This window comes from Condylura cristata, unplaced genomic scaffold (assembly GCF_000260355.1).
Source record: "Condylura cristata isolate star-nosed mole 26May11 unplaced genomic scaffold, ConCri1.0 scaffold00031, whole genome shotgun sequence".
Classification (NCBI taxonomy): Eukaryota; Metazoa; Chordata; class Mammalia; order Eulipotyphla; family Talpidae; genus Condylura; species Condylura cristata.
In genome coordinates, this window is record NW_004567132.1 from 16,216,366 (window position 1) to 16,239,935 (window position 23,570).

The following is a 23,570-nucleotide window of genomic DNA, read 5'->3' on the forward strand; positions in this document are numbered from 1 at the left end:
TGATAGGAGGTAGGGCCTCCAGCTCCCCACTTTGGGCTCATCTGTGGCCTCGACTAACTCTGCTGTATAAATGTTTCTAAGACCCAAGAGGAAGGGTCCTCTGAGGTCCAGTGTCCATGCCTGCTACAAGATGAGTCTTCTCTGTTGAGATCCAGCATTAGCAGTCCAAGCATTGGTCCTCAGGATAGTGATCAAGTCATGTATTCCCTCCAGGTCTCAATCAGTCCCTCCTGAGGCCCGGGGTCAGAGGAGTGTCTGAATACCACCCTTTCCCCCAACCCCCACCCCTGTGGCTTTTATTCTAGGACACAGTTGCAACCCTGATGAGAGGCTTTATTGCTAAAAAGTCTGAGGGTTTATTGAGTCCCCAAACACCAAATCCTTAAACCACACCAGGAACTGCTGTGAAGAACATTGTGAGGAGAAGACCCTGGGTGGGGGAGACTGGAGTCAGATGGGACTTGGTAGGTCACAAATGTCATTTGTAGCTCTCAGGTTATTTGCCTTTAACTTCTTTTGTTCCGCATTCTACCCAGAAACCCTGAGACCTGGCTCTTGCGAGGTCAGCATGAGATACCCTTGGGTGTACCCTGGGGAAGGGAAGGCCAGGGGTACAGCTTCCTTCAGCCTCGCCAAGGCCCAAGTCTGTGGCCTGTACCTGGCTCCACCTTTCCCCAAACACTAGCCCCAAATCCCAAACCGCAGAATTCCTGGATTTCCCCTCTCCAGCCCAGAGTTGCTTATGGCAGGAATGCGGGACCAGTTCTACCAGAAGGTCCAGGGTGGCTGCAGCAGCTCAAAGGTGGGGATGCTGGTGACATTAACTGGGATGGAAATGATGGCCCATGGCAGCCCATGCTGTTCCAGGGAGCGGCGGATCATGTAGCTGGGAGGGCATGAAGAGAGGTGGTGACGGTCACTTTCTCAGCACCCAACATGCCCCACTGTCCCCATCGCTGGGGATTTCAGTGCCCAAGGACTTGTGTTGCCCTCCAACTGGGGCACCCCAAGATGGGGCTTGAAGGAGGGGACTGGTGATTGCCCTTGACCTCCCCAAGTTATGGCACCCAGCCTCATGCTGACAGCCAAAAATAAGGGGCCCTCACCCATCTCGGCCGAGTAGGAATAGGGCAGGGATGTCAGCAGTGCGCTGGGTACTGTCCTGGATCATCTCCACGTAGAAGCTGTCATTGTCAACCGCGTTGTCAGAGATGATCACCGCCCGCCCGCCATGCTCCTGCACCACCCGGGTCTTGGAAAGGAAGGAGCAGCCCCTGGAAGAAGTGGTGATAAAATCAAAGGAAGGTGGATCCTAGCTACCCCTCCTCTAGACCACCACCCTGGGAGGATGAAAGAAGACCATGGAGAACTTTAAAAGGCTTTAAAACCAAAACACATGGATAAGCTTAAGCTATTTCTTAAAATTATCAACAGCTATTTCAAAACACCACTGCTAACACTGGTCGCAGTCTACCCTCTGCCTGCCCTCCCATGCCCATGCCCATGTGCTCCTTACCCCCTCTCCACCAGAGCGATCTGGTCCTGGATGAAGAAACCGTTGCTGAGTTCCCCACAGGCCTCTGAAGGTTCCGCCGGAACAAGGTGAATCTGCTCATACCGTGTGTGCTGAAAAACGTTAGACTGGTGAGAATGTAAAGAGATTTTCAGATCAAGCTGACAGTCCCACAGAGTGTGACGGAAATGTGCTGTGATTTCTGGTGCTGAACACTTACGCATTTTCACTTCAGTCTCGCAAAGGTTTATTCTACCCCAGCCTGCCTTTCTGTGAGATCGGTGAGTTGGTGTGGACCCAGAGACGGGAAGTAACTTGCTTTAAGACACAATGTTCAGAGGGGGGCTAGCAGAGCCCTTGGTCTTTCATTAATGTCCCCAAAGAGAACAGTCGATCCCTCCATGGTGCCCAGGTCTATTACATCCAGTGAGGCAACTGGAAGCTCCTCTGCACTATAGCCCCTGAGGGGGCTGAGCTGGAGTCTGCTCCCTTCCCTGTCCCAGAACCCAGGTATTGGTTGAAGGATAAGAGAGCCACTCAGCTTAGTGAAGAAGAGGAAGAGAGGTTCAGAAATGGTGAGGGAGGGAAGAGGAGAAGCTCTCTGAACTTACAAAGATACCACCAAAATCTTTGGCAGGTGTGGCTGTGAAGATGTAGCGAATGTCCCCAGGACTCAGCACTTGAAAATACAAATAGTCATGGATGCGTAAACCTGAAAGACAAGGGTACAGGTGAGAAGCCTCCAGGGAACAAGCTAGTTCAGACTCAAATCATGGATCCTGGGTCTTCAATTGAGTGGGTGATAGTCTGGGCCCAGGGATCCAGCTTTAGCAAATTGGGTCCCCCAGGTTAGTGGGACAAATGGGCTCTGTTCTTGGAATGACAAAATTGATGCAGACATATTAGTAACCGCAGAGATATATAGCTGTTGCTGCTTACACAAGTGAGCCAGGAAGACAGGGATCTAGCGTTATCTCTGAAGGTAAAGCAACCTGTCATTGCTCTGAGTGGACCTGGGGGCTCCAAGGTGGAGATACAGTAGCTTGGGGACAAACATTTCTCAGTAAAACTATCAGTTTCAACACTGTCTCCCTTACTCCCCCCACTATCATATCTTAGCCTGACTGCCTCCAGCTTTTTCACTGGTCTTTTGGCCTCCATTCTCGCTCACTAAGATTCACTCCCCAAACAACTGCCAGGGATCTTCTTACAACTTCTTAAGAGTGTGATCATGTCATATGCCTGAGGTCTCAATACAACAGCTTCCCTTTACACTTAAAATCTAAACTCTTTCACGATTGCCTGCAAGGCCCTACTCCATCTGACCTGCAGCTACTTTTCCAGTCTTGTCTCCCTCCTATGTTCAAGCCATACTGGCCTTCTCTCCGTTTCTTCATTTCTCTACTTCTTACAAGCTGTTCCCTCTATTGGAGAGTTTTCCTACCTTCACCCCATCTCTTTACCTGGCTCAATGCTATTCATCCATTAGCTCATAGATTAAATAAATATCACTTTCCCAGAGAAACCACTATGACTGCCCTCTCTTTCAATTTGAAAGTACATTCAAAGTGTACTTTTTCTTCACTGCACTTTCAACATGTTTTAAAGATGTATTTATGCATAAAAGAACTGGGGTGTAGGCCAGAGGTATGAAGGGTGGTAGGGAAGTCATTGAGAGGATTCACCAGAAACAGTGGGGAGTAAAGCAGGTGCATCTCCTGAAATATACTGCTGAGAGGAGCAGCAGGCTAGACAGGAGAGGTCAACCTCATCATGTGGGTCATCACTTCCCTAGTGGGGGATCAAACTCACACTGCTCATGCTGCAGTGACTGGTGATAACTTTACAGGGCTGGCCCACTTCCAACATAATTTGTCAACATAATTTAAACCTTATATTTTTGTAGTTTTTGGTCAAATGTTTGCCTCCCCCCCCCAAGACAAGGACCAGGAGTTTATAGCTTCATTCAATGTTGTATTCACATTACCTAACATAAGGACTAGAAGATAGTGGGTGTTCAGTAAGTCGTTGAATGAATGAACAACTATTTCCAGCTCTCCTGCACTGAGGAAGACAATTGACAGAGGTACCAGGTTTTTCTGGGTTGCGGCAACTTTTCTTTTGCTCTGAAGTTTAATGTTTTATCTGTAGTTGAAACCCTGGTTTCCTTAGCCCAAAGAGATTGAGGAATGTGGAAATATGGAAGCCACTGCACAGGTTGATTGCTCAATCAACAAACTATCAAGTCACAACTGTGCCAAGATCACAGGATTGTGGCTTTCTGCCTAGATCACAGCCACCATGTAGAGCTCCATTGGCTTGGCACTGATCTATATATGCATTCTATTAACCTGGAGGAGGAGACTTCCCATCAGATAAAAGTACACTCCCAGGAAGCCTTCTGGATTAGCACTAAGCTCCCCCCTCCTTCCCACAGACATCTTTGTCTGACCTTTTGCATCTGCTGATCTGTATAAATTAAGCATGAGTATATATACATGCACAGGTTTTTGTGCTAGTGGAGGTGGTGTGTATGTGAGTCCACAGGTAGGAACCTGAGCTCCTGTGTATGTATGTGAGCACTCACATATTTCCAGGTTATAATATCTAACCATATTCCTCCTAGTCGCCCCCTCAGCCACCTGAGTAGGCGCTCATGGGGGGGGTGCGGGGGACGGGTTTGGAGGCGGGCTTGTTTCGACGTGAGGAGCTGAGGACTCTCGAGTCCAGACTCAGGCTGCGCCAAGCTCAAATCACTGGAGATCGGCGCCCACCCAACTCCAGCCGCCCGTCCCCGCTCCTGCCCCGCTCTAAACTCCTAGCTAGGGTCTCCAAGGTGACCCGTGGCCCCCGACCCGAGATGCGCGCAAGCCTGACGGCCAACCCCGCCCCGCAGCGCAGCCCCGCCCGTTGCCGCTCACCGTGGGCCGCGACGCACGCGGGGAGCCAGAGCACGAGACAACACCAGCCCGCGGCGCCGGGGACCATTTCCAGGGCCCGGTCCGGCGCCGCGCTACCTCCAGCCGCCCGGCCGCGCGTCGCTCTCCGGACTTCAGCCTGACAGCTGCTCCGGCCTCCTCCCACAGACCCGCTCTAGCAGCCAGTTGGCTGAGAGGAACGAAGCCCACGCCTGATTGGCTCTGACGACTGCTCATGTAACTGCACTTTCCGCCTCTGCGCCTTGGTCTACTTTCTATTGGTCGAGAGAAGTGGAACCGAAGGCTGATTGGCCTAAACTCTAATTAGCAACTGCTGGCTCCCACCACAGCCCCGCCCCCAGCGTTTGTCAGGTGGGAGCCCACTCTCCCGGCGCTCGCTGGCAGGTGGGCTGTCTGAGGAGGCCTGGGCCCTGGAAGTAGGCGCTCGGGCCGACTCACTTCAGTCACCGACGGTCCCAGCAGTCGCGGGCCGCGTCGCAGACAAAAGTCTGCCTTCTCCCAGCTGTGATCCCCTTCTCTCATTCCTTCCTTGAGTAGGCATTCGCCTAACGCCTAAGTGGTTTCTCGCGGCTCCTGCTCTGCCCACGTCCACCATCAGGGGTACTGGCGTCGCGGCCAGATGCACCCCACCCTCCAGGAGACAGACCATTGCAGAATTAGAAAATGGACGTTGGCGTCAGGTGCCTACACCCACTTCTCTGCCACTTACTGTGAAAATGTGACTTTGGAAACCTTTCCTAACCGCTCACCCTAGGCACCCTCATCTGTGAAACAGTCATGGTAACAGTACTAATGCGGTGGAGTACTAAATGCGAACACCCTCGTTAAGTGCTTGCTTTGCCTAAACCGGCTAATAAAAGTCTGCATTTACCGCACTCCTTCGTCTGGCGTCCTGGAGAATGGGGCAGACAGGGGGACATGGACTTAGGGTTAGTAGGTGACTCGGGCCGAGCAAGAACTCTCTACACCAAGAGAGAGAGGACAACGGAAATCCTGCAGCCCTCCGATAACCAGCACTTCTCGCCAGAGCGCCTGACAACACCCAGCCTCTGGCCCTTCTAGCCAAACCGACTCTGTGGTCGAACCATAGAGTGGCGGAAGTGGTCCGTCCCCTTCCTCTCCGGGTCCAACGGCTTGGCGAAGTTTCTGGGGATTTCTTTAGCGCGGGGCATTGTGGGTTTGCTGGGCGGCCTGAACGAGAAGCCAGAAGTATCAAGCCACTGCTGAATAAGCGTCCAAGATGATGGTGAGTGGCGTATCGCGCATCCTTCGCCATCCACAGCCATCTGGCCCATGGTTACCGCCATTTGACTGGGTTCTGTTCCACAGGGCCCTCCTCTGCCTACTGACTCTGTCCTCGACCCGGACCCTGTCTGTGGGCGACCCCGGCCCACCGCGGCCTTACTTGGCCCCCGCAAGGAGCAAGGGCCCTGTGAGGCTCGAGGGCAGCCTCTGGGCGGGAGGGATGGGGACTACAGGTTCCAGGCTGCTTCGGGGCCGCGTACTGCTTTCGGGTCTGGGGTGGGTTTTGTTTTTTGTTTTGTTGTTATAGTCCCCTCACAGCCGTGATCCGAGTTACAAGATTATGGGTTGAGTGTGTGCATATGCGGTAGTCGGTCAGATAATTCCCTGAGCGCGCTGGGAAATTATCGATGTAAAGATGTGTGCTTCCGGAACGGCCACCGGCAGCGTGGAAACTTTAAAATTGGGTCTAGTCTAAGATAGCATCTAGGGTCTCACGCTGTCCCCCAGCAGGCCCATTGGTCCAGAGACCGATACTGGATGTACTATGCCCAGATAGTTGAGGGTGCAGCTCCTGAGCCAGGAGGTTGAGCAGGGCTGATGGAGACACCAGACAGGAGGTGGGGAAACCTGAGACCTTGACTCTGACCCTGCCAGTCCATCCCGAATATGACATGAGAGGTTTTTCTAGTTGGCCACCCAGTTCTGGGCTTTGCTTAGTTAAACTAGGGGGCTTGGCGAATCCTGGAGGCTCACTTCCCTCCGTGGCATCCCTTTCCTCTGTCTCAGAGCTGCAGGTAACTGCCGTGGATTGCACACAACTGTGGTCTCTCCCTAGTTGCTAAGCAGAGCCACTTATAAAGAAATGTACCGAGGGAAACCCTAAGATGTTGCTCCCTGTGTCCTTGCAGTTCATTCGTTCATTCATTCATTCTGACCTACTAGTTCAAGTCACTTCTTCCCTGCTTCCTGAAGCTTCTTTGTGCTGGTAGATGTCAGTTGATAGCTGTGAGGTGTTCTATCTGCTGCTAAATACACTGTGAATCCAACTTGTGTGCCAAGATTGAAGGAACTTGGTATTTGTCTGTATTCCTCCCCTTCTTACCTCTACTACAGTCCATTTCAGTACATCTTCGTCTTTTCTCATATTCCCAAAGTCATCCTCTGAGAGTAAGGACTCTGGGCCACACTTCATGCAGAAGTGTGTAACTCACTGTCACTTACTAGCTGTGTGGATTTGAGCATGTTACTAAATTTCTTGCTCTCAGTCTGTTAAATGGGATAGCAACAGTGTATTGGTTTATGGGATTAAGTGAATTAAATAAAGTGCCCAGCATGAAGTGAAGTGTTTAGCAAATGTTAGCTCTTCTGCTAGGTGGTTGGGTCCTTTCTCCTTTGTAATCATCCCGTCAAGGAGCCTGTAGCGTTCTGGTTGGTATTCAAAGGATGGGGTGGTCAGAGCCAGAGTTCTGCCCTCCTGATAAAAGCCCTTTACCAAAGAACTCCAGACTGACATGTTTCACTTTCTCCTTGTTTCCTTGCTGTATTGGCTGCCTGAATCTCTTCTCCTTTTGGAATGTAAAACTTCTGTTGCCAAGTTTCTTCCTTGCTGTCATCCACTTGGCCCCCGATATGCTTAAAGCCTTCTGTGATTGGAAGAAAGGTAGAAGGATTCATTGAAACCCCACTCTGAGACTTGGAAACAGTTTGTACAGAATACTTTCCTTGCCTTTTTGGTGTTGAGCACTGTGTGCCTTGGCATATGAACACTTGTTTTATAGAATATCAAGTTTAATAGTGTTTAATACAAATTTTTGAGGAGAATGAAGATCATTCAACTGAAATTCCAAACCTTTCATTAATACCCTTGGTAGTAACTCAATTACGTTATTGTTCTTTACAGAGTAAAGGTGAGTGAGGTTAAAAAGTAATTTAAGGACAGAAACTGGACTTCATCTAATAGGCACCTCCCGCTTCAACTGCCTTAGCGCATTCTAACTCTGCCACCTTTCTCAGTCAGATCTCTCATCCCAGTTTGCTTTTTCTGTATTTTCACAGCATAGAGAACTCAGGTGACTGTGGTCAGCTACTTTCAAGTCCATTTTGCCCTGTGTTTAAGAATTCTCAGTCAAGTTAATGTCACCATACTGCCGGTGCTTTTCCAAAAATGAGGATTATGCTATCTTATTCATGCTTTATGTCAAACGCTTCCAAGTATTAAATATATGTGAAGTTGATGTTTCAAACACCAAATGTTACTGTATTATTGCTTCATATGTGACAAAAAATTCCTTACAAGATAAAGCAATAAGAAAATTATGGGATTCCCTGTTTAGGATACCCTGGCTAACTACTGAAGAGAAGACTGGAACTCCGAGTTGCTTGCCTGGTGGTAGAAAATGGTTTGGTAGAAAGTGGCAGTGTGGCTTTTGTAGATGGGGATCACAGTTTGTGTGTGGAGGTAAATAAAGGTCTACAAAAACATTGGATAAGTTAGCCTGTTAGAAAGGTGAAAGAACTGTATCGGAGGAAAGATTGACTGACTTTAAAAGTGTACTACCATGTTCAGAGCAAGGGTGGACTAGAGAGTACTTGAGGCTGCCATGAAGAATGATTTAAGTGAACTGAGAGAAGGTGACACCTTTTAGAATTTGCATCTGTCCTTACAGAATACCCCAAGGACCAGGCCCACCAAAGATCCCAGAAGAATACTGGCAGTGTACAGAAGCCAATTCTTACCACTAGACTTGGGACATTACCATAAGAAATAAGGAATTATCCCTCCAGCACGTGTTTGACCCCAAGTCATAGACTAATAGCACACACAGCTAATATATCAAAATTTTAGAAATAGTACTTAACCCTTACTGTATTATGTTTCACACAGACATAATTAGTCACAAGCCCTGGGAAGATTGGGTTTGGCTCATCAACTCAGCTCAATGGGCATGATCTTGGCTATGGTGAGAAAGCTCCCTGTTTTGTTAAGCTAAAGAATTACTGTCTCTTTGAATGATCATTGGAGCAAAATTGTCTAAGGCCCTTTAAAATAAGCAAGTATCCTTGTCTTACCAGAGTTTCTAAAGCAGGTCTGCAGATTAAGTGTCTAAGAGAATTTAGTGGCTATTCTAGAGATCAGTGTAAAAAAGAAAACACTTCTTTGGAAAATCTGGTTGGAGAAAAACTTTATGGAGCCAGCCTGAAAGAGGGAAACATAAAAATGAGATTTGTTGTCAATTTATGAGGTAGGACAAAGGTGCTATTTGTGGCTCTGCCTGGCTATTTTCTAGGTAAAGCTGCTTTCAAGGGTATCTCTCAGACAGCTCCTAAGGTGGTTGACACTTTGTATTTTATGTCATTGCCCTTGTATATTTCTCTAGGATAAAAGCTCTTCACACCAACTAATACATAGATGCTTTGCTGGAGGATGAGCCCGGAACATACCTGCTTCTTCTCCCTGTGTTGTGGCCTGATTCCTCAACACTGGAAATAGGTTCTTGTAGCTTAAATTAGTGCTTCTCAAACCACTTTCTAACACACTTTCAGGATGTGTTGTCACCATGGTAGTGTGTGGAGGTAGAGGCCAGTGTACAGTTAAAGATTGCAAGTGGAGGGCAGTTGGAGAATATGATTTTAAAGTGCCTTTAGCTGTTTCCATTATGGGGAAGTTGGAAGCATTTTTCCTCTCCCCTTCCTCTTTGAGTCATTATAATAGATGATTATTAAAAGCAACCAATGCTTTCTTCTCTAGCCCACACCAGTAATCCTGTTGAAAGAGGGGACTGATAGCTCCCAAGGCATTCCCCAGCTTGTAAGTAACATCAGTGCCTGCCAGGTGATTGCCGAGGCCGTAAGAACCACCCTGGGCCCCCGTGGCATGGACAAACTCATTGTGGATGGGAGAGGTAAGTGTGCAGGAGAGGAGAAGCTCCTTGGAGAGCATTTGGGGTTCCTGGCGGTTAGCATCAGAAATCACTGCTTTTAAGATCTCTGAGAAATTGCTCATTGTGAAGCATTTCTGTTTCATACATTCATTATCCCAGCACTGGGGGACTATATGTGGAAATCTGGGCTTAAGAGCTTGTTGTCTCATGAAGAGATAAAACCTAGAAACATGAAATAGAACCCCCAGCATAGTCATTGTATCATATTTCCAAGACAGTGGGTAAATCTCCCTTATGTTTTAGTATATTAGATTACATGTGTGATACTGGTGTGTCCATTGTTAGTATCTAAGTTTTTACTCATCCTTATTTGGTAACATCTATTTGAGGTATGCTGATTTGCTGCTCAAAGAAAATCAGGAGCTCATGGTCTTTGGTCTTATGGAAATTTGTGATTTTAAGTGGTCCTTTGCACACAAAAAAGGGCAGACTGGTATTCCCCTTCACTCCTGCCATAATCTCTGCCTTGCTCCAACAAAGTGCACATGGGACCAAGTCTTAAATTGAGGTTATCAGAAGGGGAGGTGAGGCCTCTGGAGAGTAGCATATGGAGGCACTTAGTGGGCTTTAGTGGAGGGTTATTGGTACCACTGGGGCGTGTAGTGTAATGACATAATTTGAAGACCCTACACCACTAAAACATAGCATTATAGATCAGTATTACCTCCCTCAAAATAATTAAGATAAATTTTAAAAAGAAAAAGGCCTTTAATTTTTTTGTTTTGTATTCCTTCTAAGGCAAAGCAACAATTTCTAATGATGGGGCCACAATTCTGAAACTCCTTGACGTCGTCCATCCTGCAGCAAAAACTTTAGTGGATATTGCCAAGTCCCAGGATGCTGAGGTAGGAAAATCAATCAAGCCTGTATGTTTAAATGGGGGTGGGAACACCCATGCTCTCCTCAAAATCTTGTGATTTTTATATGTAAAGTTGTGATTGCACAGATGCTGCATGCTTATAAAGATACTTGGATGGAATTAGTAGTCTTTTTAAAATACGTACTATTTCATTGCAAGTAGCCAAGGTCTGGAAAACCAGGACCAGGTGCTGTCATGCAGATGAGTTGCTAGACAAATAATTTAAACTCTGACCTATGGCTTCTCTAGTGGTGCCAGGTGTTAAGTGTCAACACTATGAAGCTATCAACACCCACTGTAGCAAGAGTTTGATCCCCTCCAGGGAAGAGCCCCACATGGCGCAGCAGACCTCTCCTGCCTCACCTGCTGCTCCCCTCAGCAGTGTATTTTAGTCCATCTGCCTGTTCTGCTCCCCACTCTGTCTCTGGTGAATCCTCTCATCCCCGACCCCTCACACCTCTGGCCTGTACCCAAGCTCTTATATGCATAAATAAATAAATCTTTAAAAATAAATAAACTCATCCATTAGTCACCATATAAAATGGGACTAGAAACACTATATTGCCCATGTACTTTTTTTTATGGTGGAGTTTGCCATCATTTTTTGTTGTTGTTTTTCAAAGATTTTACTTAATTATTTTTGCATAGAACTGGGGTGCAGGCCAGAGGTGTGAGGGGTCGGGGAGAAGAGGATTCACCAGAGACAGAGTGGGACACAGAATAAGCAGATCTACTGAAATACACTACTAAGGGGAGCGATGGGAAAAACAGATGTCTGCAGCACCAAGTATGTTAGCTCTCTGGCCAGGGGTCAAACTTTGGTAGTGCTGAAACTTAACTAGGCCACCAGGGAGACCCAGTAGTTTACCATCTTAATGTGTATAATTAAATGGTATCAACTAGCTTACCTTTTTTTTTCCTTCTTTTTTAAAGATTTATTTCTTTATGTATACAGAACTGGGGTACAGGCCAGAGGTATGGGGGGCGGGGGTGAGATGATTCACCAAAGACAGAATGGGAAGCAGAACAGGCAGATTGAAATACATTGCTGAGGGGAGCAGTGGGCGGGTCAGGACAGGAGAGGTCTGCCACACCCTGTGGGTCACTTGTGTTGCAGGGGCTTAGGTAGCTTCATAGTGCTGTGCTTTAACCTGGTGTTATTTTTGGAGTCTGGGAATGCTCAGCACGTTTCTATATCATTTAGTAGTAATAGCACTCCTAGTCCTAAAACATAACTAATCAAATGCTGTCAAATAGGAGACTTCCACTTTTGGATAGTAAGGGAACCTGTAAATGTTGAGAGAGATAGCTGTACCTTTTAAAGTATTATAGTGTGTCCTGAAGTTAGATTAAAATGTTTATTGGAGCCTAGTAGCATATGAGACTGTATGATTTAATTAAGTGAGTCTTCAGCAAGGAAGTACTGCCTTCCTGTCCAGAAGCCTTGACAGCTTAATTCTTCACCACAGTAACCCTTTATCACCCCCCACACCTTGAGATTCCTTTATAAGTTGAATTAGATATGTGAGTTAAATTTCTTCTAAATGAAAGGCAATCTAGAGTTCCTAATAGTCCTAATTCTTTTTCACCACTAAAAAATATAGCTTAGATCCCATCATAGAAAATTGCCACGTAAGAAAGATTAGTGGACTAAGTAATAAGCTTATTCCAAACAGTGAAATAGTGTTTAAAATGTAAAGGAGGCCCTCTCTGGTGACAAAATGGGTTAAAGTTTGGCACTATGAAGCTGTCCACAGCCACTGCAGCACAAGTTCGATTGCTGGCCAGGGAGGTGACCTACATGGCGCAGCAGATCTCTTCTGTCTCGCCCACTGCTCTCCTCAACAGTGTATTTCAGTCTGTCTGCCTGTTCTGCTCCCCACTTTGTCTCTGGTGAACCTTCTAACCCCCTGCACCTCTGGCCTGTACCCCAGTTCTTAGATACATAAAATCTTTTCTAAATAATAATTTAATTTGATTTAATTAAGTGAGAAGAATATGGGTTCTATCTGTTAGTCTTCAGCAAGGAAGTACTGCCTTCCTGTCCAGAAGCCTTGACAGCTTAATTCTTCACCACAGTAACCCTTTATCACCCCCCCACACCTTGAGATTCCTTTATAAGTTGAATTAGATATGTGAGTTAAATTAATATTAATGTAAATATTAATATTAATGTAAAGGACTTGGGCTGATCTCTGGGAGGTTGTGTTATAGTGGGAATTGGTTGAAAATTATCTCCTTATAAATTCCTGCAGTTCTTTGTGCTCCTGAAAGAATATTTGCCTCATGCCTTTTGCTACCATAATTTTTTTGTGACAAGCATGCATTGTATTATAAGTATCATTTGATGGTCTTGTAGTACATAATAAATAAGTCATTAGTTAATTTGTGTGTGGGGGTTTTTTTGTTGTTGTTTTTTTTTAATCTGGAGGAATTTTGATTATCCCGTGAGCTCTCTTTGAAGAATGAGCCTGGATGAGGAATTAAATTTTGGCCTAAAACCATTGAATGGGACGAATACCAAACTACCAACCCTCTTTTTTCTACTTATAAAAACCTGTGCTTAACACCCATTTAAACAGCCCTCAGTTTCAATGGGCTTATTGCCCAAAAATGGGGTTGGGGGGCTTTATTCCTGCCATGAGAAAGTATGACTTTTCCTGTTGTCCTTTTCCAGGTTGGTGATGGCACCACCTCAGTGACACTGCTGGCTGCAGAGTTTCTGAAGCAGGTGAAACCGTATGTAGAGGAAGGTTTGCACCCACAGATCATCATCCGAGCTTTCCGCACTGCCACTCAGTTGGTATGGGAGTATTAACTAACTTGGCCTTGTGCCCAGGCACCTTCTGATTTTCTCAGGATAAAACTTTAGTAGGGTGTGGAAGGACTGGGGTTAGGGTTCCCTGGACATTTCATGAATTGTACTTTCAAGGAATCTCAGTTATAACATTTAGTGTCTGTTTGACTTAGTACTTAGTCTTTATGCTTCAGGTTCCCTGGTAGCCTTGCATATAGACGTTATCATAGACTCACTTAGTGATTGCTATTTTTGTTTTAATCAGGTACATTGTGCCATATCTTGAGACCTTGCTTTTATTGACCTTTATTTTGTGATCTGGGGCAAGTAAATTCCCCAGGCCTTACTTTTCCCCATCGCTGACTCTGGGAGTGACACTAAAATCATAACTAAGAATTACTTAGGAAAAGACACAAAGGCGTATAAAACAGCTAGTTAACATGTGACATAATAATGTATACTATATTAAGTGTTAGAAATTATTAAGTATTTTTCATAAACCAGAAAGTTAGGCCTAATCTAGTGTGGTAGCTTGTTTCTACTCATTTGTTTTAGTATATTACCTGTTAAGTCCAAAACTAAATCCTGAAACCACCCCGATGATTCTTCAGAACTGTACCTACACTACATTTCTAACTTTAGGAGTTTTCTAAACTAGAAGTTTATATTTTTCTGCACAGCTGCAAGACTGAGGAAACTCATTTCAACTGTAGAAGAATAGAAACGCTTAATATTTAGGGGTAAACATATTGGGGACTGGCAAAAGAGACTGGAATCTACTCTTATTTGTCTTTAGCATGAGAGACTTACTCAACTTTTGTTCTTGACAGGCAGTTAACAAGATCAAAGAGATTGCTGTGACTGTGAAAAAGGCAGATAGAGTGTAAGTTTGTAATGGGCTTTATCAGAATATTGACTTTCTCTGGTCAACTTGTATATAGGATTTTGTGATTTCTGTATGGGGCTGGGACTACACAGTTCTTGCTTTGTGACTCAACTCAGCACAAAAGAGACCATAGACTGGATTTTAAAACTGTCATATGTGAGTCCTTTGACTGCAATCACCATCAGTGATAATCTGTCCTAAGGATATAGAAGATGGAGTTTGGTAAGGGTGAATTGGCTAGAACAAAAACTGTCTATACATTGCAAGAGATTTAGACAAGGGGGTGGGGGAGTCCTGCCAAGGCCTGATTCAGGTCCTACCCTTCTGTCCCAGGGAGCAGAGGAAACTGCTAGAGAAGTGTGCCATGACTGCTCTGAGCTCCAAGCTGATCTCCCAGCAGAAAGCTTTCTTCGCTAAGATGGTGGTGGATGCAGTGATGATGCTTGATGATTTGCTGCAGCTTAAAATGATTGGAATCAAGAAAGTGCAAGGTGGAGCCCTTGAGGTAAGCCTGTAGTGGCCTCCCTCAGAAGCTGTTGCTTGGGTCAGTTGATACAGGAGAACACTTACTACAGTTGTAGAAAGAACTTACATTGGACTAGAAGTCAGACTTGAATTGTAGTCCACATATTGCCACTCTTGGCTGTTGCTGAAGATAAATTTTGTATCTGTAGACCATTAACTTTTGTCAGCAGAATCGAAGACACTAGTTGATTTTTCAGAATCACAATGCTAAAGTGTGAGAGGGTAAAACTGGCTTTGATAAATTATTTATAAACTTGGTGAATAAATCTGAGAAGCACTTTTTAGTTCATTTTTCTCCAAGTGATATAATCAGCTCTCCTTTTATTAATTTTTTTAAATAGGTAATGCATAGGTCAAACTTTATAAAAGAGTCTAAAGTAAAAAATAAATGTCCCTTACACCACTTCTGCCCCTGCAACCAATATTGTAGGTGGGTGTTTCCCTTCCTATATAAGTAATTGTGTGCATCTCTATATAAGTAATTGTTTCTTAGACATAAATGATTATAATACACCATCCTGATGTCCATTTAACAATATTTTAGGAGTTGATCCATGTAAGCATATGTACTCTTAACTCATTGCTACCCAGAAGGTCTGTGTGATAGTGAGACTGTTAAACACATGTGTTTGTTATGGTAGCCAGTAGCCGGTATGGCTAATGGGCACTTGAAATGCAGTTAGCTAATGCAACTGAGGAACTGAATTTTAAATATAATTTTCATTTATTTAAATGTGAATGGCAGTGCATGATTGGTGGCCACTATATTACATTGTATAAGTGACTCATTTCTTTTTTAGCAGTGGTATCTATCTATTCCTTCTTAATGGAATGGGTGATGACAGGTCTTGTTAAGAAGCAAGTCTCTTAATAGTGCTGAAGTCAGTCCCAAGTACATTATGTCCCATAGGGTACTCTGTTTTGGCACAAGCAAAGAAGTAAGCAAAATATGTTCTATATTATTTTTCCCTACCTTTATGATAATGGGAAGGCTATGTTAACAACAGTGAAATAATGGCATCATCAGCTCTGCTTCACAGGGATGAACACACAAGCCCAGCATAACACTCATTAGCTTCATTTCGTTTTATGCTAGTACTAAATTTTGGAATATTTGTGTTTTTTGTTTTTGTTTTTGTTTTTAACAGGAGTCCCAGCTGGTAGCTGGCGTTGCATTCAAGAAGACTTTCTCTTATGCTGGGTTTGAAATGCAACCCAAAAAATACAATAATCCAACAATTGCACTTTTAAATGTTGAACTCGAGCTGAAAGCTGAGAAAGATAATGCTGAAGTTAGAGTCCACACTGTTGAGGTAGGCCCCAACAGCTAGCACTGGCATAGAAATGGGGAATTTTCTGGCCATTTTGGGCCCATCTGTTTCTTAAGCTCCTTGTGGACCCCTTTTTCCTGTATCCCTAAATGTTAATATCTGAATATCACCTGCTTCTTTTCTCATTCTAATGTTCCCTGAGTTTCCTCCACCTGAGGAGATTTGGATAACACAAGCCTTCTGAAACATCCCCTGACCCTGGCCCCCTCTCTAGCCATCCAGCTTAAACAGTATTTTGATTCTTTGTTGGTCAGATGTGGGATCCTCCCTTTTCAAACTGGGTCCCACGCTATAGAGTGAGTTGTGTTTCTGTCATTGAGGTTATCAAGGCTCACTGGAAGTAGTGGTGTCACCCAGCTGTGAGCTCTTTGGCCGTGTGTACAACACAGTATGGCTTATGAAAGGTGTCTTCCCTCTCACTGGGAACTTCAGAGGTGAACTGCCCCAGAGGAGGCCAGAACTCATCCAGGCCAAACTATTTTTCACATCTCCAGTGTGTTAGCTCTGAGTAGCTCCCAGTCGTGAGATTACTTTCTGGTTTTGTGTGTAAAAGTTTGTGTTTATGTTATTTTATGAGGGTCCTTGTTTACTTGGATTGAAGAGAGACTATTGTCCTCACTCCCAGCTAAATCAGCATACTTTGTTTTGGGGTTATTTTTTAGTCCCCATATATGCTAATCTCTACCATACCTTTTCTGGGTCTTTTCAGGACTATCAGGCGATTGTCGATGCTGAGTGGAACATTCTCTATAACAAGTTAGAGAAGATCCATCTTTCTGGAGCTAAAGTCGTCTTATCCAAACTCCCCATTGGGGATGTAGCCACCCAGTACTTTGCTGACAGGGACATGTTCTGTGCTGGCAGAGTACCGGAGGAGGATCTGAAGAGAACAATGATGGTAACCAAATTTTGAGAGACTTTCTTGACCTTTCTGGCCCTGGAGAGGTTTTCCTTTATGCCTGGTGTGCTGGTATGCACTGTCAAGTTGACATGTTGGTCCAACCTGTCTTTTTAACTTTTCAAAGAATCACTGCATAGTGTACATGTGCTCAGTTTCCAGACTGCTTTTACTCTTAACCAGAACAAGTCGGGAACCAAATCGACTTTGTGAAGAAACTTAGTGGTAATGCTCAAACAGCTGAGCAGGCCCAATTACTGGTGCTGCTAGCCAGGTTTCCTCCATTCTTGTGTCTCTCACAAGAGACACTTCTAGCTCTAAAGCACTGATCCTCGGTCTGCTTGCTTCACCCAAAGCCCCCCAGTTTGGAAGAGAGTGTGCTTGGTGAAGCTAAGTCTATCTCCTCTTAACTGGGCCTGTTTGCCTGTCATGTCTTGGTTCTGTTTTGTTCTGCCCTTCTAGAAAGTTTAAGAGTCACCTGCCAGTCAAGGGAGCAAGTGGACTACGCAGTTCAGAAGGCTCTGGGGCAGAGTACAACATGAGATTTGGTTTTGACACTAGGTGTCAGGAAGCTGGCTTCTAGCCTTGTGTAGCCTTCACTGCTGGATCACCTTGCCTTCTTGTGCTCCTAGGCCTGTGGAGGCTCAATCCAGACCAGTGTGAATTCTCTGTCAGCGGATGTGCTGGGTCGCTGCCAGGTCTTTGAAGAGACCCAGATTGGAGGCGAGAGGTGAGCCACCTCCCCGGGCTGCCTTTTGACTAAACTCACGACATTTGCCTGGGTCTTTCTGGCCTTTTCCATCTTCTGTGCATGTTCACTTGTACTCCCATGCTACTCTTTTCTTGAGTTCTCACCTTTTGGGATATAAAGAGCTCAGACATAGAGTGTTTCGGGAGTGAAGATCTTGTTGGATCTAAAGTCTGATTCCACATTTATGCCTTGTGCTGGATGCAGCCCAGAACTTCCCAAGAACATATTCTCACGTGTGGGGTTGGGGCAACTTAGTGAGAAACAGAAGAACAGCTGGTAGTGAGGTCAGAACACAGCAAGTTGGTAACATAAAGGAGCTGATGAATGTGATTTGACCCTGTATATAGGTACAATTTCTTCACTGGCTGCCCCAAAGCCAAGACTTGCACGATCATCCTCCGCGGTGGCGCTGAGCAATTTATGGAGGAGACAGAGCGGTCCTTGCATGATGCCATCATGATTGTCAGGAGGGCCATCAAGGTATTGGGCTGAGCACTCCCTGTGTACACGGGCTGTTCTACTTCCCAAACTAATAAGATCTTAGATTTGTGTGTTGCTTCCATTCCTACATAACCTGTTCTGAGTGGTAGCTGGTCCTCATGTGCCTTACAAATCAAGAGAAAGTGAGCCTCAGTCTCACAGTAGTAGGTCATGCTGCCTTAAAGGCTAAGACCCGTTTTTATGGATTAGCCACTCCAGCGTTGTACCAATGTCCTCAGGCACAGTTGTTTTCAAGATCAAGGTGATTTTGAAAATGATCAAAAGCCATATATATTCAGTGGGTTGAAGTTGGCATATGCTAGACGAGAGCTGTACCAGGATTCCTGGGACTTAAGGTGGGAGGAAGGACTGCGAAACCACTCCCTCTCTGGGCCTACAGATTGAATGGCTCCACTTGACCATGACTGGAGCTTGAACTGGGAGGATCTGCTTGTACTGAGATATGGGTCTGATCTCTGCAGAATGACTCAGTGGTGGCTGGTGGCGGGGCCATTGAGATGGAGCTCTCTAAGTACCTGCGGGATTATTCAAGGACTATTCCAGGAAAGCAGCAGCTATTGATTGGGGCATATGCCAAAGCCTTGGAAATTATCCCACGCCAGCTGTGTGACAATGCTGGCTTTGATGCCACCAACATCCTCAACAAGCTGCGAGCTCGACATGCCCAGGTGAGTCATTTCCCCAGGGCTCGGGGAGGGTTGGGTGAGGCTAGATCTGAGTGTGTGGGGCATGTACTGTGCTTGTTCACACACCTCATGTTCAGCCCAGTTGACACCAGCTGTTGATAACTGCCTCCTCTCAGGGCAAAGGGATAGCCATAGTGCCTGTACTAGGGGCACCAGGATTTCTCCAAGTGCTCCTGCCTCAGTGCAGTGAAAGGAACCTGAGGAGCCCTGTTGACATGCAGTCTTGCCATGGCTCCACCAACTCTAACCTGTGACCTCTGTGAGGACTTAAAATCATTCATTTGTTTTAGTAAATGTTTATTTGGAGATTTAAGTATTCAACACTGTAACGCTCAGTGACCTTGCTTCTGATTTTTGCCAGGATTTTATATACGTTACTCTAACACTGTCAGTTTTCTCATCAGAAAATGGGAGCTAATTGAAGCAGTGAGAGGATAAAGGAGATAAGGGATTGGAAAGGTTCCCCTTGAGAACCAGCTTGATAGACACAGATGATGCAGCAGCTCATCTGGAGCTCTAGTGTGATGGGCGTGCTGGTGTCTGAAGAGGGCAGACATGGGAAGAAATACACTTCCAGGTTCCTGATAAGACTCCTGACAGTGCTGCCTTACTCAGAAATGCCAGCAGGTTCAGAGTGTCTTTACAAGGTATGCAAGAAGAAATTTGAGGGCAGTTCCATATTACCTCCCTTTTTCCTGCTCTTTCAGGGGGGCATGTGGTATGGGGTGGACATCAACAATGAGGACATTGCTGACAACTTTGAGGCCTTCGTGTGGGAACCAGCTATGGTGCGGATCAATGCCCTGACGGCAGCCTCTGAGGCCGCGTGCCTTATTGTGTCAGTAGATGAAACCATCAAGAACCCTCGCTCGACAGTGGATGCTCCCCCAGCTGCTGGTCGGGGCCGAGGTCGTGGCCGTCCCCATTGAGGTGCGCCCCACTCCTCACATGAGTGGCTGGCAGGCTGGCTGCAGGGTGCACCACTCTCCTGGCTAATTGTGGTTGCAGGGGAGGAGCAGTGGTTGGCCCACTCTGTTCTCACCGGGGGTTATTTAAATAAAACTTGAGACTTATAATCCACTTTGCACGTTATTCAGGCTTGTTGGTGTCACTCATAAACGTCTTGACTGAAGCTCTGGATTTTAGCTTTACACACATTTATCTAAAAGGTAAAGAATCCTCTCTCACGGTGGAGTAAGTCATGGCAGAGTATGAGTTTCCTCTGTCACTGGGAGCTCCACCTGAGTGGCCTTGTGGAGAAGTTTCATTTTGGTTATTTTCTTTGCCCTGGAAGTGGCTGAGGGGTGCACAGGTGCTTCTTTGTTTCCATCGGCCTCGACCCTCGACCCTCGACCCCCGACCCAGTCAGGCGCTCTCACCAGTTACTTTTTGCATTTGTGTAAATGTGGTACAGTGTCTCACCTGCATTTTCTGCCTTTGTATTCTTTTGGCTGAATCTGTTGGCCCCTATTACCTAAGATCTTGCAGTTGAGTAGGCGATCTTGGAAGAATGTTTAGAGGGGCACATCCTCTCTCAACCTGGCTTCTTAGAAGGGGGCTTAAAAAAGTAAAGCACCTAGTCTTCAACTCAACCACTGATGGCCTTGGGGGTCCCTTTCACTTTCTTCTTACCAGGATAGTATGGAATGACCGGCACAGAGAAACTGGTAATCAACAGGGTCTCAAGTGCCTCCTTGAGCTTGCCAGCAGCTTTGTAGTTAGTTGATGTTTGCAGCTAGAGGTAAAAAATAATTACGTCATCTTGAGACCCTGCCTCAAGAGCACTACCTGAAAGTGGGACATGATTTTTTTTGTTTATAATCTCTTTTGAGTCTGACCAGTCCTGGTTATAGTCTCAAAAGCAGAATGGATGGTATCCATGATTGCAGTCTTTGGGTTAACAAGTTGTTTGAGCAATTTTACCTGTAAGCCAAAGGTAAGAATGCCTGACTCAGAGTTGGAGAGATAAATGTTCATTCTACTTATTTGACGCTAGAGGCACACATAGTTTTCTGATTATAAATATTTGAAGACACAAAATCTGTGGGGCAACCCCATTATGTAAAATGGGGACGTTGAGGTCACACTAGGATGGGCACTTGGAACTCCAAGCCAAAATCTTGATTAGCTGGCTAGGGCTTCTGGGGAGATCAGCAAGCCTGTGAGGGCCCAGGTGGTGCTTGCTGCTCTTGTGCCAGGTTTACCCTTAAAGCGGCCTCTCCCAACAGAAAAAAAAAATGCCACTCTAAGGCTTTTTGCTCTTGGCTGATACTGACAGGATGAACTGTGGCTGGGGCAGTAAACTGATTGGCTCTTCTCCAGTGATGTCTAAAGCCCTAAGACCGACTTCCTGGTATTTCGTTCACCCCCTACTGACACCTGCAGAATCACCTACTTCTTGCCTCAGTGCAGTTTAGCTGCAGAAAGACTTTTTTTTGTGACACAGTCTGACAAATAAACCTACTATTTACTCCCCCAAGGCAGATCTTCCAGTTTCACCATCTTTTATTGGATACAAAGTCGTAAATTCTCTGATGCCCATGGTTCTTTTTAAATACATACACTCGGGTACATTCGGCAAAGGGCATCCTTGGGTAACACAAAGCAAAGTGCTGGGATGGTGATGCCTGGGCAGGGCAGAGAAGTGGGGCCAGGGAAGGCCCCCTGGGGGCTGGAGGTACAGGCACCACTTCAGAAACAAAACCAAAAAATGCTCTCCACCCCTCTGCCTGATGTGCTTGGGGTGAGGGAAGTTACCTTCTCACAACTAAGGCCCATTGCTCCTGGCTATGCAGGGAAGGCAGGGCCTGGAGGCCAGTTGTGGAGGTTCCCCACCAGCAGTGCCTACTGGAGCCAAGCCAACTGGCAGCAACCATGAGGCAAGCCTAAGACACCTCAGACCCCTGCACCTGAATGCAACACCCCTACTACGGCAGAGCAGAGGCTAGGGAGCCCTGGGGCTGTGCCAGTGGAGGCAAGGGAGGCTGGGACTTAGAGGGGGAAGCCTGCCTGATTGTCAGGGCAGTCTTGGGACTGGCCAGGGTCCCAAGGGGGTAGGGAAGGAATAGGAGCTGTTGCCTTAGTTGGCCCTGGTGTTCTGATCTTCACCCAACCCTAAACCTTATCCTTAGGCAAGGGCTGCAGATCCACACACTTGTCCAGGAATAAATACATACACACGATACATAGCAATATATACAGAAACGCAGGCCTAGGACAAGGCTGGGTGAGGAAGTATGGTCACCAAGGATAAACAGAAGTGCCAGGCCCCTTGGGAAAGGGGACCACCTGGGACAGAGCCTGTGAGTTTGAGTTAACTCCTCTGCACCACTCATCATCTCCTGTTCTTAGCCCCAAGTCCACCAGGAACCGGGTCTTTGGCACCAGTAGTCACTCAGGGAAGGTAGTCAACTTAGCCCCAAGAGGGAAGGGGTGTGGGTGGCTCCCCACCCACCATGGTTCAGAGGACTAGAGGCCAGGGCCAGGGGAACAGGCAGGACCCAAAGGCGAAGGACCGAGCCAAACATTGGATCAGGCCTTGGGAAAGAAGAGGTTGTTTTTTGTGTGTTTTTCTTTTGGAAGCAATTCATAAGGGACTTGCTCAAAACCCAGTCTCATGAGACTAGGAAATGATGAGCTGCTTTGGTCCCTAGGTGGTCATCCCTAGTCAGTGAAAAGCCATCCTCTGAATAGCCTACTCCTCCCTGCAGGGACCCAGATATATAGAGCATCTCCTTTATTTCCTGCCAGTGCTGTGGGAGGCAGCCTGAGCAATGCATGAAGCCCTCGAGCCAAATATGCTGAGCCTTCAGGTGTTGAGGTCTGACTGGATGGCAGGGGAAGTGGTAGGGATACCAAGTGATCACCACCCATGGGCCCTCTACACATGCCTGGGACTCCTGCCGGGACCTTCTGTGGCTTACTTTCGATATTCTTTGCAACTTACTAGATATGAGGAAGGCTCTCCTTTGCATGAGTGAAGGATGAGGTAGCTCCAGAGGTGGCCAGGCCCTCCATCCCTGTTCCCCTCTCCTCAGCCCTAGGTGTGTGATTGCCAAGGAGCAAACCAAAGGAGCAGCCCAACAAACAAAAGCACCCTCTTCGGCAGCAGGACTCATCCTAAAGGGAGGCAAAAGAATCGTACATTGACTTGAATGGGAGGCCTGCAAACCTGCGGTTCTCAGGGCATGCTGGAAGTCAGGGCGAGCAAATCTATCAGCCCCGGGCAGGCAGGCAGGATGCCCCTCCCACACTGCTGGAAAACTGGGGAAGGGGGTCTTGGTGAGCTTCCTGGAAACAGCCAAATCCCTGAAAGGCAAACTTCCTACCAGCAGGAGGGGGACCTTGTTCACTCTTCTGCCCCTCACCCTGGCAGTGCCCAGAGCTGAGGCATGAATGAGTGAATGGATGAACGTACTGGCATCAGTCCTCCCATCACTACCTCTCCCATTCTAGCTCACTGCCTGGTCCCCCAAACCCTCTTTCACAGGCTGATGCCAGAGATTGCAGTGAACACCCACCCAGGGAGAAATTGTTCAAAGCCTGTATTCAGGGACAGAGACTTCCTGGAGCAAAAAAATATCCCTCAGTAGGGCAGGGTCAGGCCAAGCAGGGCATCCCTTTGTGCTTTGTCCAGGAGACAGGGAGGGCAGCACCTCTGGTCCTAGGGACACGGAGCAGGGGCTATGGAGGGTGTAG

General features: G+C 46.5%; 2 protein-coding genes across 2 annotated transcripts; one reads left to right on the forward strand and one right to left on the reverse strand.

Annotated features, from left to right (window-relative positions):
- Nucleotides 1–312: 312 nt before the first annotated feature.
- On the reverse strand, nucleotides 313–4,569 carry PRADC1 (protease-associated domain containing 1). The gene is made up of 5 exons (XM_004691523.2): nucleotides 4,435–4,569; nucleotides 2,125–2,225; nucleotides 1,517–1,626; nucleotides 1,107–1,274; nucleotides 313–886 (listed from the first exon to the last, which is right to left on the reverse strand). The coding sequence occupies exons 1-5, from the start codon at nucleotides 4,499–4,501 to the stop codon at nucleotides 766–768; spliced, it is 567 nt and encodes a 188-aa protein (XP_004691580.1). The 5' UTR covers nucleotides 4,502–4,569; the 3' UTR covers nucleotides 313–765.
- A 1,021-nt stretch (nucleotides 4,570–5,590) lies between these two features.
- Nucleotides 5,591–19,957, forward strand: CCT7 (chaperonin containing TCP1, subunit 7 (eta)). The gene is made up of 12 exons (XM_004691524.2): nucleotides 5,591–5,698; nucleotides 9,446–9,599; nucleotides 10,377–10,483; nucleotides 13,175–13,300; nucleotides 14,125–14,177; nucleotides 14,514–14,685; nucleotides 15,854–16,018; nucleotides 16,746–16,934; nucleotides 17,567–17,664; nucleotides 18,033–18,165; nucleotides 18,648–18,854; nucleotides 19,580–19,957. The coding sequence occupies exons 1-12, from the start codon at nucleotides 5,693–5,695 to the stop codon at nucleotides 19,799–19,801; spliced, it is 1,632 nt and encodes a 543-aa protein (XP_004691581.1). The 5' UTR covers nucleotides 5,591–5,692; the 3' UTR covers nucleotides 19,802–19,957.
- The last annotated feature ends 3,613 nt before the right edge of the window (nucleotides 19,958–23,570 follow it).

Coding starts and splice junctions, on each gene's coding strand:
- PRADC1 (XM_004691523.2), bottom strand. CDS start 4,501: ATGGTCCCCGGCGCCGCGGGCTGGTGTTGTCTCGTGCTCTGGCTCCCC. Junction 2,226..4,434: donor CGCGTGCGTCGCGGCCCACG/GTGAGCGGCAAC, acceptor CTTGTCTTTCAG/GTTTACGCATCCATGACTAT. Junction 1,275..1,516: donor ATCGCTCTGGTGGAGAGGGG/GTAAGGAGCACA, acceptor CACTTCTTCCAG/GGGCTGCTCCTTCCTTTCCA.
- CCT7 (XM_004691524.2), top strand. Junction 13,301..14,124: donor TCCGCACTGCCACTCAGTTG/GTATGGGAGTAT, acceptor TGTTCTTGACAG/GCAGTTAACAAGATCAAAGA. Junction 14,178..14,513: donor GTGAAAAAGGCAGATAGAGT/GTAAGTTTGTAA, acceptor CTTCTGTCCCAG/GGAGCAGAGGAAACTGCTAG.